The sequence below is a fragment of the Taudactylus pleione genome, unplaced genomic scaffold, assembly GCF_031769625.1.
Source record: "Taudactylus pleione unplaced genomic scaffold, aTauple2 ptg000155l, whole genome shotgun sequence".
NCBI lineage: Eukaryota > Metazoa > Chordata > Amphibia > Anura > Myobatrachidae > Taudactylus > Taudactylus pleione.
Window position 1 is genome coordinate 1,857,360 of NW_028284557.1, and position 15,568 is coordinate 1,872,927.

A 15,568-nucleotide genomic window follows, 5' to 3' on the forward strand; every position below is an offset into this window, starting at 1 on the left:
CGATCCTATATGGATCTTTATCAAGGTGTGATAAAGATCCATATAGGATCGAAACGGCGTTGGTGCTGTGACTACTGGGCATATTCAAAGTCTTAGCTACAGAGACCTTGGAACAGCTTTGGAGATATATGAAGTTTTTTTCTTATTTGGATTTAAGTCCGGACCTTACCTCCTATAAGGTATCACTTGTATATCACCTAATGCTTTGGATCCTGGTACTTGATATGTGTCAAAAGTTTTTGTCATAAAAGACGTTTTGAACTTAATATTTTTAATTTTTGTGCAATAAATGTTGGTGGTTTTTTGAAATCTTCGCGTGTGATAAGATCCTCTATAAGTATAAAGAAACCTTGATGTGTGGGTCCCAATCACTTTAGATGTGAGTTTGGGGTACGCCTCATATGATTTATTTTGTGTGACCATTTAAAGGCGATTTCCTTCCAAAGAAACCTTGATGTGCTCTGTTGCCGTACCATTTGTGTGAGTCATTGGTACGGTATAATTTTGGAAGATATTGGTGGCGAGTCCCTTTCACTTTCTCTCTTGGGAACTATACAAACACCATTTCCACGATCAACACAAAAAGGGGGATATACTAATCGATTTATCAGTACTTCACATTGTGTGCCTTTTTCTTTTCTTTTGTCCCTGCGTATTCATCTCTCCTGTTACGGAGTAATTCTGAGAGGAGACAAAGGCACCATCTACATTGATCATTTGGACATTTCCTTTGAATTTTGGATTTTGTATGTATCGCCTTTGATCTCCCTTTCCTATTTTTATTCTATAATATTGTATTACCTGATTGGGCAGGACTTTGGTGAGTGGGATTGGGCAGATACTGTGTGTGCGCCGGAGTTAGACTTAAATTACTTTTTTGAGCGCCCCTATATAATGTATAGTCTACTCAGGAAAATACCTCTGTGCTGGATAACGGATTTATATGCTTAAAGGAATTGGGACATCATACATGCAGCACTCCTTTTTATTGTGGAAGTCTTGCTGGTTGACAACAGTTTACAAATTTCAAAAAAGGAAGATCAAAAACCTCAAGACAAAAATAATCTAATCACTCTTAGAAATGTGGAGCAAGTGTGTGACTCCACAGCTGACAGGCAGACTTCTATTAACATTACCAGAATCTAGAATTCTTCTGTTGTTGCATTATAAAAGTTAATTTGAAATGTTAGACGCAACTATAATTACAAGCGTTGGATTTGAAATTTGTTGTGAAGCAAAATAGGACTATACAAGCCAGAATTTGGCCATAGCTGTACAACTGGCAACACACTGGCGAGATGTTCCTTTCCTGTTAGTTTCACAAATGCTTATGCATACAGAAAACTCATGTTAAAAGCAATTATACTTTTTTTTTTTTTTTTTTTAGAAAGGATGTAAACTGGTCTAAGCTTTTGCTGCCATTTTTGCAGGTGATACTGTAAACTTAATTCTAAAAAAAAAAAATAAAAATAACCAAAATGCTTTACTTTTAAAAAATTATACTAATAGGAAAAAGTCATGTGTACTGAATTGCAATTTTGGTTGATTAGTCACTCTAGTACAGAAAAACAAATATGAAAACTCCAAGGAGTAAATTGAATTGTAGACAAGACCTGCGACTATTGTGAGTCTATGCAAAACTTACAGTAGACCACAAAAGCGATGTAACAATACATTGCGCGCACCATACGATGGCACGATGTATCGTTACATGCAGCATACAACTACATTGCGTAGTTCAATTAATCATCCCATCTGATGTGCCGTACAGCAGACGGGACTATTCAATGAACGATGGCCAGGAATGATTGATCAGGAGTACACACTATACAATATATCGATCTGACCCGAATGGTAGCGATATATGGTGTACCCAACTTAAGACTGCATTGGCATTTATATTGTGCAAAGCGGTGATGGAATGGTTAGCGCAGCTTTCTCACAATGCTTTGGCCACGGTGTGGATTCTGATCAGGTACCTATTTCTTGAGTTTTTTTATGCTGTCCCCGTGTGCATCTGATTTCACCAGGTACTCCACTATACTGGAGTAACAACATTTTCTCTACCCAGCATATCATTACAAAAATATAGATTAGTGTCCTAGCACACTAAAAACCTGCCGTAGATAGTATTTCACTGACTTGTCATACTGACATACCCACAATGAATAACTCCATTATAGATCATGCCGAGAAGGCATTCCAAAGGAATCAACATAATATGCAGACAGCAGCTCACTGAATAGCTGCTTTATAAAACATTACATTGATGTATTATACGGAGAAGTCCATTAACTATGACCTTACATAGCCAGCCTCTAAAAATAATAGTAGCAGACCTTAGCATGCAGAACATACAGTATGTAGTAATGACAAACATACACTGGACAGCTCTTCTATAGAGAACACCTAATTACAGGTGGAATATATAGGTTTAAAAGGAGTTAGGACATAAAAAGCAGACAGCATTTCTATAAACTCATCTAACCACTATCAGTATACGTTTAAGACATATGCAGGAGACAGCATCTAACCACTGGTAGAATATATAGCTTTATTAAGACACTTACAAGGGACAGCATCTAACCACTGGCAGTATAGGTTTATTATGACATATCCAGGGGACAGCATCTAACCACTGGCAGAATATACACAGATGTGTCCTCATACATCTAGCCGCAATACGCCACACAGCGTGACTTGCCTGGCGTGAGTGAGCCGCCAGGTCCAGTGCTAACCTGCTAGCGCCTGGCATCTTTTTTTGGCGAAAAAATGCATCTTCGTCACAATGTGATGCAACTGGGACGCACTAGCAGACTTGATTAATTTGATATGCGACACTTGTATATACGTGTGCACTAGAGAGTCTATATTTGAACCAGAACGGAACGTTCAATGAAAAATCTGCAACTGCTAAACTGCAACATTTCATATACAGATTCAGAGACTCTGTCACACAGTCTGCTGGTGCATCCTAGCTGCATCCATTGTGATTTAAGCTGGGTACACACAACGTATCTGCAGATGAGGTTGTTCATACACACTGAACCACCATCATCAGTCATCTGGCCACAGGTGACACTGGCAGGGGACACGCCACCCCCTACCCGCAGCCTCTGCGGCAAGTGCATGGACAGGCGACTGACCGCCCATACGCACAGCATGATGCCCCAATATATTTACAGATATATTGCGCATCGGCTGTACAGCACTGCCGATGAGATGTCGTTCACAGATATATCGCTGGTACACACTGTCCAGCGCGCACAAAATATATTGGCCGATCAATTGATCGGCCCAAAACATCTGACTTGTGTGCACCCAGCACAAGACGCCTGGCATGCTTTTTATAGCAACTGCAGTAAAGAAGTTAAGGACACATTTGTACGTTCTTGTGGACATATTCAGCGGACAGCAACCTAACCACTGGCAGAATATATAGGTTCATTAGGACATATCCAGGGGTTGGGTACGTGATCCCTACTGTTAGAATCCCAACAGATTTTTGTAAGTATTATAACCCTTCCCTTCCCCCTATCCCACCCCTCCCGCAACATTACCCTAATAGTTCCCTTTGCAATCTGTCAGGATGCTGACTACATCTTATCCAGGAAACAGCACAATCCACTATAGATTATATATATATATATTATTTAGGTCATATCCAGGGGACAGCATCTAACCATTGGCAAAATATATAGGTTTATTACAACATATACAGGGGGGGGTTTAAGTACAAGATCCAGAAAGATTTTATAACCCTTACCTTCCCCTTATCCCTAACCCACCCCTCCCGCAGCCTAAACCTAATACTTACCTCCTTAAACTGTCAGGATTCTGACGACATCCCATCCAGAAGACCGCTTCAAACCACTGGAGGTATATAGAGATTCATAAGGTAATATCCAGGGAGCAGCATCTAACCACTGGCAGAATAAATAGGTTCATTGGGACATATCCAGGGGACAGCATCTAACCACTGACAGAATATATATAGTTTATTAGGAGATATATAGGAGACAGCATCTAACCACTGGCAGTATAGGTTTATAAGGACATATATAGGAGACCGCACCAAACCACTGGTAGAATATATAGGTTTATTAGAACATATATAGGGGACAGCATCTTATCCCTGATCCTCAGCATGAGGGATAATTCCCTGCAGCGAGTACTAGGCCACTCGTCAACTCAACTTGTTTGGCCGCCGCCCCCCACACCGCTCCCCGAGCCTCGCCTTCCTATTGGCCTGCAGCCACCCGGCTCGAGCTGTACTCGCCTCCACATTGGCTGAGAACTCATGGCGGGCATGTTAGGCTGCGCGTGTATTGGCGGTTAGGAGGAGGCCTAAGCACTATCCGTTCCCAGCACACCATAACCGGCACGCCGGGACTCACTGCGGCGTGCATCACTGCCAGGGGCCCATCCCGTCCAGCACCGCATACGGCCTCTCACCTGGTTCTCGATGGCCGCCTGCTCCAAGAACTTCTGTGCCGCCTCCAACTCATTGCGGTCTATGGGAGAGAGAGAGCGTGTCAGGCCAAGCACCCGGCACTAAGCCCCGGCTGCTGTCACAGCCGCTATCAGCCCCCCAGCGCTTCCCATCCACCCGCTGTCTGCCACCCAGCCTCCCCACCCGTTGTCTCTTCCTTACCCGGAGAGATGGTCTTCTCGAGGATAGTGATGAGCTCCATGCGGGCGTTGCCGGGTCACTGCTCGGGCGGTGCCGGGCGGGCTGCCGGAGGGAGGGAGCGAGCGTGGCGCGGAGGGATCCAGGCGCGCAGTACAAGAGGGGCGGGGCTTCCTCGCGCACTGATATCGGCCGGATCTTACACAAAGTAGAGAGCGCTGATTGGCAGCGTGTACGGTGAGGCGCCAGTCATTGCCGCTAAGGATGTTGGGATGGGGGAGGCGGGGCCGGGCGGGTGAGACTGAGGGCGGAGCCTATGTGGGGTCATCCGACATGTGCGCTGGAGGCAGTCAGGGAGTTGCGGCCGAGCTAGCCAAGCGCTGCTGATGGGGGAGGAGGAGGGGCATTGTGGAGCTGCCAGGCGCATGCGCGTTGAGCATAATATGCGTTTGTATAAACGCAGCGATATACGCTATGAGAAAGAGCGCCGCTTAGCGCCGTCCCGCCCACGGGACGCATAGTGCTGCAAGAGAGACAGGCCAGGTTACCGTTTCACAGGGCTGTCGTAGGCTGGGGGCTAACAGACTGCGGAACATCAAGTCTTATGTGTATGTAATGTAGGCTGGGATCTGTACATCTGCAACAGCTTGTGCACCGTATTATTCATAGTGTTATCAATAATTGTCATGATAATCCCTGACCCGACCCAACCAGTGCATAACGGGATATACTGTTGGCATTAAGGTGCATATGGAATGGTAAGGAATGTTCCCAGAGTGACTAGAAACTTTGGTGTGTCATGTTGACACGCCCCCATTTTTCAGTGGCCACGCTCCATTTTTCATCTTGCCCTGGGCCCCAAGTACCCTAGATACGACACTGCAAGCAATGGGTACCTGACAAATATAACATATTACTGGGGTGCCAGGTTAATTTCACAAGCTAGACACTGACTACCCAATTAAATAACCCTGAAATTGATAGACGTCGGTATAAGCATAGAGGCAGAAATGGCCTTTTTGGACCTTTTTTTGTTTTTAAAGTACACTATAGGATTTATTTTTTATGGTAGGTGGTGAGTGGACAGGACTGCTTTACAGTACAAGTATATTACAAGTACCTAATATAAAAAATAATTGGTGAATGAACCATCATCCTGAATTGATGTACTAATAATACCATGATCATCATAATGTATATTACAATATAATTGTAATATACAGTAAGGCAATCCTGTCCACTCCCCAGACCATACCTACCATAAAGAATAAATCCTACATAATTCAATCTTGATTATGGAGTAACAAAGAATATTACATTATAGAGTAATAATATATTGATTGTTACACAGTACCTGCCTGGCTGCTGTGCTGCACTGTGATCTGGATCCTCACTGTCTCAAACAGCCAGTGACTGACTGGTTGCCAGTCTGCCTCTGTCCCTCCACTCCTCACTGCTGCGTGTTGGTGGCAAGCCTGGCAGTAGGCAGGGGCTGCTGGGGTTGGGTGGCAGACGGTGACCCTTCTATCCGCAGTCAGTGACAGTGCAGACAGCGCTGAAGCGGGACTTTGGCAGTGTGGGCGGGTCTGCATGACTTCATGTGGTAGTCGTGCAGTGCTCCTCCGGGAGAGTTTTGATGGGCTGGATTTTGTGGGGCAAAGGGGCCAACCAGGGCCCCTTGAGATCCGCCGGGCCTTAGGCGAGCGCTTAGGTTGCCTTGTGGGAAATTCATCCCTCATCGCAACCATCAGTGGCAATGGTTGCACCTTTGGTCAGGCTGCAGTAGCTGAAGCTTATCACAGCCTGGCAAGGTTCTGTCAGCTTACAAGGCCAGGAAGTCTGCCTCCATGGACGCAGATCCTGGCCTTGCCACTCCCAGAAAACGGGGGCAACATGCCCCCTTTTACAGGAATGCAGGCCATCACCGCCCCGCAAGTCAGTCAGGCAGTGGCATACATGGCACATGTGCAGAATGGGTCCTGCGCAGATTCCCAAGCAACGGGAATCTGCGATCAGCAGCGCACTAGTGTGCACTGTTGAATCAGGCCCTCTGTGCGTGGTAAAATACACCTCAAAACAAAATAACTGACATGGGAAAATGTAACTTCCATTGATCGTTTAAAAAAGTAATGTTCTAGTTAGCAAAACCTATATAACTACATATACAGAGAGAGCTATAAAAATAAATGTATGGGTGAAGCAGATATGTAACATGTGCTTACCTTATTAGTGGTACATGGCTACTCAAGCCCAAAAACAAACTACCTAATAAAAATAAGCCCAAAAACAAGCAACTTGGGGAAAAAAAAAAAAAGCAGGCTTGGCAACTATGGTAGTCAGTGTTACCAACTCTGAAATGAAAAACGAGCAACTGATGAGTCAAAAACAACCCCAAACCGATCCAAAATAAAGCCCCACTTAAGGGGTGGGGGATTCATTTAATAAAACCATAACAATTGTTCAAGGTGCATACACACGTAACGATTTTTTGAACGATTTAACTATAACGACGCCGTTATCGTTCAATCTTTGAAAAAAATCGTTCAATTTCTGAGTTATAGCGATGAACGATTACCGTTCATGCGCGCTCCCGTTTGTAGTTCATTCTGACTGACCAACTGAACGATTTTCATTAAGGGAAGTTACAAAAATCGTTTATAGTTCAAAAAATCGTTCATTACACTTTAAAAAAAATCTGACAGAAAATCGTTCATGAAATCATTGGTGATAAAATGTTGTGTGTGAATGCAGCTTAATTGTTCATTTTATTAAAATACATATAAATATTTATACAATCTACCACTAATGTATTTACAGTAATATTTATTAGCACACTGTGGGCCTGATTCAGACCCGCTCATGAGCGTTCGCAAGCGGGTCGATGTTGCCCAAGTGCGCATGCGCACGCCGGAGGCGGCTCCGTCGTAAGCATGCGCAAGACCCGAATAACGACGGCCAAGCCGTCGTTATGGGTCTCGCACCAAAGGGGGCGTGCTGTTGATGGTGATAGACAGCACGCCCCCTTTGGTGGGCGTGCCGGGGGCGTGGCTGCCCAGACGGAGGCGTTCCCATGGGAACGCCTACCATCTGGGGCCGGCCCCACTGACATCACTAGTGATGTCAGTGGGAGTGCTTTTGGCTCTGATAGAGCCAAAAGCACTCCAGGTCTTGACCATCGCGATTTCATTTTGGCCACTCGCTATAGCTGTGGGTGGTCACCCACAGCCATGCGAGCGGCCAGGAGGCCGCTCCAAAAAGGAGGAGGGACGGCCCTGATTCAGAGCGAGCGCTCTGTCAGAGTGTCCGGCTCTGAATCAGAGCCTGTGTGAGGTAAAACACAATTGCATCTGTGACCTGCGAAAATATGCTAATGTTTCCAAAGCTTACCTGTGCATAGGGACGCCCGCTGCTGCCGACTCATATCTGTCCGATGTCACGCACCAGCGTAAACATCAGTAACATCAATGCAGATTTGGCAGCCATGGATCATATTCAGCAAGTCTGACCAGCCGCAAACACTGCAGCTCTCCTGACATGCAGAGAGCTCTCATGCTATGTAGGAGATTGCAGTAGCTAATTTATGCACGCCAGCTACAGTTAGACACACCAGCATTTGCCTTACCTCCCCCAAACACTGTCTACCTGTCATTCACTTTGCAAATTAAATTATCGCAAATCAATCACTACGTGTGTGCAATGCGGCTTACACACATGCGCAAGGGCAAACAATCGCTCCATCTGCGTAAATATCGGCATTGTGTACATCTCTGAATCAGGCCCACTGCGAGGTAAAGAGGATTTGTGTAAAATGGATTTAAGCAAATTCACCTGAGCTGTCTCAATCATCTAAAGAAGCTTCCATGTTATACATTCCTGAGTTAAAGCGCTGAATCATATTGGGACTTGGTTTAAAATCATTGTAGCAAATATCCACGTGTGTTAAACCATAGTTGACATAAAGAATACCACATAAAGGGGTCTATTTACTAAGCAGTGTTAGGAGACAGAGTGAAAAGTGATAAGTCAGTGATAAGGTGCCAGCCAATCAGCTCCCAACTGTCATTTTTCAAACACAGCCTGTGAGATGGCAGTTGGGAGCTGATTGGCTGGCACCTTATCACTGACTTATCACTTTTCACTCTGTCTCCTAACACTGCTTAGTAAATAGACCCCAAAGTCTTTTGACTCATCAGTTTCCTCAAAAACAAGCAACCTGCAACCATAATAAGCCAAAAAACAAGCAACCTCCCAAAAATGAAAAAACAAGGCCAATTCCCCTTTGTTATAAGCAGAATTGACAACTGAGTGCCTGATACAGTAACGATCGCAACTGGGATCACGCACGCAATGGGCCAATTGTTACGTTCTGCGCATGCGTATGCATCGCAGTGCACGTGCTCGAAACAGCCGCTGCGCAGAGTGATTGACAGGAAGTGACATTTGTGAGAGGTGATGGGGGGTGGTCGGCAAAATGCAGTCATGCCAGTGCGTTTGAACGCTGTTGCATGGGCGTGCTTAAATTACCCACTGCGATGCCATTCGCAGCTTAAATACTCACAGCGTGCAACGAGGTTAGCAATTTCCGAGTAAGATCAAAGCATGTACAAGTGTGCGAGAGGCTGCGATGGTACTCGATGTTACCCATGGTTTTGCAGTCTTGCTAAGTATTACGGATGTGTATTATTAGGCCTCCAATTCATAATTTACAGGTGGGAGGGTGGATAAGTAACATTACGTTTAATTTATGTAAAAACCATTTGTGCAAAAAGATAAAATCAAGCTACCACTTGAGAATATAAACAGGAAGAACTCAGAAAAAAATAAATACGGCAAACTCAATTAAACTGATTCTAACCGTTAATCACCAAATTTGGCAGTAAATCTGAACAAGTAAAAAAAAAAGCCTTTGACCGACATTCAGGGCCAGCAACAGAAATCTTGGGGCCCGGTACACGGATGTCTCTGGGGGCCCCACCTTCTCACCACCAATCCCGCACATCCCTCCCCTGCATGTGTGATATGTGAAGCATGATATGTTAACCGAAAGATATGCCAGCCTTTAAATACAGTAAAAATACATTATGACTTACCACACTGTCTCTCTGTCACTGACGATGTAGGCTGTAGTTCTTGTCTGCCTCCTCTTGTAAGGTCTTCTTGATGACAGTGCTGTTAGGGGTAGGAGGGATGGTGTCCTCAGCCCCTCATCACCTTCCTCTAATTCAGTCTCTCATCACCATCCTCAGCCCAGAAGCCTCCCACCACCTTCTGCCCAACCCCCATCACCTACCTCTGCCCCCAGCTCCTATCACCTTCCTCTGCCCCAGCCCATAACACCTTCCTCTGCCCTCAGCCTCCTTCATCTTCTGCCTCTTCCTCCATCCCCTATCACCTTCTTCTGTTCCCAGCCCCCTTCACCTTCCTCTGCCCCCTTCACCTTCCTCCAGCCCCTATCACCTTCTGTCCCTAGCCACTATCACCTTATTTTGCCCCCAGCCCCTATCAGCTTCCCCCTTCACATACTTCTTTCCCCAGCACCTATTATCCTCCTGCCCCCAGCCCCTATTCTATCATCCCCTAAACTACGCATGGTTGTTACTAGAACCAAGTCCCCTCACCAGCGCAACTCCCGGCAGCCTGCCTGATGGGCAGGGAAGACGTGCGGCGACGTGACCTATGACGTCACGCCACCGTGTTGCTCATTTAAAGGTCATGCCCAGCCTGGGCCGCAGCTGAGCCACCTGGAAGAACCCAGCACTGACCGGGTGGCAGAGCTGGGGCCGAGCGGCTATGGGTTCCGGCAGCCGCGGCCTCGTTTTGTGCCCGTCCGGTCATCGGGGCCTGGTACGGGTGTACCCTTAGTCCCCCCTTGTCGCCGGGCCTGCCGACATTGGGCCTAATTCAGAGTTGTACGCTATTCTGTTTACGGAGTTGAGCGATTATCAGTAAACCATGCATGCGTCTAAGTCGCACTGCGCATGCTTCAAGGACCATTACTGTAGTCGCTTAGGTTGACTATTCGTAGTGAGATTGACATAGAGTCATTGGGGAAGGTAACGGAGTTGCAGCAAGGAATGCAGGCGTGTCGCAACAATTTTGTGGAGTGTCTCACCCTGCGTCTGCGATCCAGTACACTAGAAATATTGCTCCAACATCTCAGTTCCCACAGACATTCTGCAGGACCATAGGCTCACTCAGAACAGTGATAATCAAATGATCTGTGACCGATACTGCGTGTTTTTACACAGATGCTTGGCTTTGCAAAGCTGCTGGTGGGAGGCTCAATACATCTCCTGGTGTGCGGCATTTGCATATTTCTTCAAGGTCCATAAGCTCCACAGGGAGACCTTGGGGTGTAGGTGATGGATCTGGAATCCGGGCACCACGCAGTTAACGCTTTCAGCTCCCAGAATGGTGCCTGGCCGGAGTCGATCACCATTACGCAGGTGGCTGCTGCCTGGCCGGAGTCGATCACCATTACGCAGGTGGCTGCTTAGGCAGCCCTTAAGCTTGTTATTTTTATGATTTAATTTAGTTTAATTTTTCTTCAACAGAGCGCGATGCAGCAGACTGTCCATGCAATGTCTGCGATGCCGCTCAGTCACCCCAAGGTCCCTGGGGAGGACCCAGACTGCAGCCGGACACTAAGCATTAAGCCAAAATCTACTGCACTGCCAGAGAGGAGGGGGCCCAAATGGAGGCTGCACAAGGGCCCCCTCTTCTCAAAATGCCCCTGTGGAAAGCATATGGCACCACCAACACCTTGCCTAGATCGGACCGTCCCTCCATACTGGATAACAGCCAGGTAGATCTTTAGCACGTAACCCACCAAAAGGCCAATGGCAACTTTGAAGGACTTACAAGTCTTTATGGCTGAGATTGGTCAGTCTGTGCATGTGACAACCATCTCACAAGATTTATACAAAGCTGGCCTGTATGGCAAGGTGACAAGAAAGAAGCCTCTTCTGAAAAAGTGCCACATTTAGAGGTAAATTTACTAAGAATCGATACTGGTCGAGTTAGCATTCTCTGGAGAGTTTTGGCATCTTTTTCCACTCGCAAATTTACTAATGTAAAACTCGGGAGAGAAATCTCCTTTGCTACAGAAAAATACTGGAGAGTTAGAAAACTCTCTTCAATTCACCATCGGCAAAACTCTAGAACCTTTTCACTAGTGAAGATAGGATTCGGGAATTTACCAAGCAGAGAGTTTCTAAACTCCCATGAGAAGGGCAAGACTCCTGTAAAAACACGTGAAATAAATTCACCTGCCTGTGATCTGCGAGTTTGGCAGAAACATACACAGATCACTGTGATCCATGTAGGTTTCTGCCTGTTAATAGGTTTAAAAAGGTTAAATGTCAGAAAAAATTTTATGTAGGGTCCCCCCCCCTAAAGCTTAACCAGCCCTGGACTTGCCAACCAGTCCTAGGCCCTCATTCAGAGCCGTACGCTCTGAGCAGAGCGCACGCTCTGAATGAGGGCCGTCCTCCATAACTATGGAGCGTCCTCCTGGACGCTCGTATAGCTGTGGGTCACCACCCACAGCCTATACGAGCGTGCAGTTTGATGGCCGCGATGGTCTTGACCATCGCGACCATCGAAACTGCGAGCCGGAGCCTACGGTTGAGGTTTTCAACCGCAAGGCCCGGAGTGATTTTGGCTCTATCAGAGCCAAAATCACTCCCACTGACATCACTAGTGATGTCAGTGGGCCGGCTTCTGACGGTAGGCATTCCCTTAGGAACGCCCCCGTCAGGGAGGCACGCCCCCGGCACGCCCACCAAAGGGGGCGTGCTGTCAATCAACATCGACAGCACGCCCCCTTTGATCAGACACAACGAGCGAAGGAAAGTCCTTCGCTCGTCGCGTCTGGCGCATGCGCACGACGGAGCTCCCTCCGTCGTGCGCATGCTCAGTGCAGAACATCGACCCACTTGCGAGCGGACAGCCGCTCGCGAGTGGGTCTGAATCAGGCCCCTAGTTCCTAAAGTTACGGGGAACAAAGTGAGTAGGGTTCAACCATAATTTAGAAATTAGCACCAGGCTGCAGGCCCAGTTCTGGTCTTAATTATAGGGGGGAAAAAATTGCGTAAGGGTCTCACTATGATTAAAACCAGCACCGGACCCAAAACGGCTGGGCTATAACGCCACAGCCCGGAGACCCTATTACCAGGGCTCCGTGGCCAAAGCATTATCAGCCCAAACCAGACACTAACAGTCCAGGTTTTGAGAATAGCCATACTTTAGCACGTGTCTTAATTAGTACTGCACTTATTTTGATTTAACCATGTGTGCTCAAGCATGGATAATACTAATACCTGGACTGTTAGTGTGCCTTGAGGACCGTTGTTGGGAAACACTGCTTTATATGGTCAGAATATTAAAACATTAACAATAGGGGGCAGCATTGCCTAAAATATAGTTATTGGCGCAGTATTCGTCGAAGCCGGATAATTGGCTGAGACAGGATCGGTTTAAAATAAGATCTGCGCGACGCCATTTTGCGACTGGCTGCCCAGTGCCATTTTAGTGAAATTCGCCACTATAAGTACATACGGCGATGGTATTATTTTGCGTCATGCGATTCCCACGCAATAGAAAGAAGTTAAAAGTCCTCACCATGTAAATACCAACAGTCACTAAAACATATTAAATGATTATCCCTGCAAAACACATACCATAATGCACTCCACAAAACACATAGTCACACAATGCTAACTAGCGTCTTTTCCCATTTCCCCAATACTTACACACTGCACACTTACATGAAAGGTTCCCTAGTATTAAAGTGTAATATTCAAGGTTTATTCAGTAATTATTAATGTTGTGTAATAAAGGTTATTTGTTATGTAAGGTTTAGTACATGGTAAGCAGATTGTGTCTGGTGTTGTACTGATCCATTGTGTCTCCACAGATTTCTGTTACCATCGGTGAGAAGATCGGAACCTGCGTCTGCAAACTGTGGACTATAGAGAGTTAAAACATTAAAATGTACTGTGTAATGTTAGCAGCTTAGATTAGCATGCAGCGGGAAGAAGGACACAAAGGGCGGTTGGAGGCTGTTTGTGTCCATTTGAAATTGTCCAATAAACTATCCTGTAACAGAAACACCTTTAAGAAGAACCAATGGAATCATGCCAAACTTATCTATTATATTGGCCATCCCTGCAAGGATATATATGTGTGCTCTCTGACCCCAGTCTGGAGTCTTCTTGCTGTGCTGTTGACGGAGGTTTCTAATGCTGATGCCGGCATCTGGACCAGAGTGCGTGCGTATATAACAACTGTACCTTGGGTCTGTATGATTTATTTGCGCTAATTGTCTCTAGATCACAGCGTGTAACCATCTGTTTTTATATTGAATAATAACTTTGTGCTTTGGAACCACATTCAAAGTCTGAAGGCATTTATTTACTGTGCGACTCATTACGCTAAATTGCGACAATTTTAGAAGGTACAGGCAGGATTTTAGAAGGTATAGGTAGGATTGCATAGAGGTTTAAATCAGGTATCGATAGTTGGGGGCTCGCAGTGTTAATCACGCCACCAGTCACTCGGTAACGTTCGGTAGCAATCTCTCAGCAAAAGGGTGGAGGCGCCTAACAGGAGAACGCATTGTACCTTCGAAATCTGTTACCACTGTTGTTGCTGAGAGTGCGCTACCTGTTATTGTGACTTTAGGAGCGCTGATTGAGAATCCAGGGACGAGGGAGGAAAAGGTTTGTTTTCCTTCATCGATAGTTTTTTTTTTCGATAGTTTTTTTTTGTTGTTTTGTGTGTTAAAAAAGGGGAAGTCGCATTATTGTGCATGCGACTAAGTCGCACTATAGCGTAAAATTCATATTACGTGTTGTGTAGCAGTCGCATTATTGTGTATGCGACTAGTCGCACAATAGCGTATACATATTTCCTGTATTGCTGCCACATGTTTTTAAACAAAGCCGTTTATCAGTGTTGCCAATAACTGGGTGAACGTGTATTCTTTTTCTGCGCAGGAAAAAAGTGTGTAACAGTGAAAATTTGTTGGTTTAGGGTGTAACACGGTTCCTAAATGTTAAGGGTATCGTAGGACCCTTAATTGCTAGGCGTAGGAGTCGGCCTAGTGACGGTAGCAGCTTACCGTTTACACATAGCAGGTGTAAACGTGTTGGCACGCTGTATTATGCATACTAAGTACGGTACTTATGCAATTAGGTACTGTGATGTATGGTTTAAGATGACGATGAAGAGTGTTAGACCGTTTCCCAGAATTGGTAGCTTTGATAAGGATGTATTGAACAATGTCCGAGATAGCATCAGTATGGTGCGCTCTCGAGTGAAAAAGGTAAAATACAACGAGTGTTTAAAATTATGGCAGCATGAAGGGGATGTGTGGCTTAAAGGTGTGCAAGCGACGCAAACTAGCGTCGCGAGCACGATACCAGAAAGTACACCCGCAGCGCTAAACTGCGGTGCGTGCGCGCTGCGAGATAGCGCGCACGTGCAGCTAGGTAGCGTTGTGGAAGGTATTGCCAGTGGTTCACGCGCACCACCGTCGCCCTATGCGGTTGTTGAAAAAACCCATAAAAATGTAACAAGTAATTTGTACCCTCTTAAGTAATCATAAGGAAAATGTTTATGATGCGGATGATGAGCCTATTGTTATGTCTGCCATTTCCCATGCTGTACACGTTAGATGCTCCACCACGACAAGCACAAGTGGTGCCGCCATCTTCATCAGTAATAGTACAGGAAGTGTTAACATCCACTGCACCCGTAGAGGAAGTTGTTAACCCTATACGTAGCAGTAATAGACTAAACCCCCAGCCAGGTAATAAGGTCAAATGTATCAGTGCGGCCGGTCTGCATCCTATCCGGACAATAACTGTTCCAAATGGGAATGCGGATGCGAACGGTGTAGTGCCCACAAGGGAGGTAGCAATGCATTGTCCTTGG

The 15,568-nt window shown here is 46.0% G+C and overlaps 1 protein-coding gene across 1 annotated transcript in view; it reads right to left on the reverse strand.

The window, feature by feature from the left end:
• KPNB1 (karyopherin subunit beta 1) overlaps positions 1-4,883 on the reverse strand; it is a 51,747-nt gene extending 46,864 nt beyond the window's left edge. The window contains exons 1-2 of the mRNA XM_088474584.1: positions 4,655-4,883; positions 4,456-4,514 (exon numbers count right to left, since the gene is read on the reverse strand). Coding sequence (XP_088330710.1) covers positions 4,456-4,514; positions 4,655-4,694 — 99 coding nt within the window. The 5' untranslated portion in view covers positions 4,695-4,883. The remainder of the gene's footprint in view (positions 1-4,455; positions 4,515-4,654) is intronic.
• Positions 4,884-15,568: the final 10,685 nt, after the last annotated feature.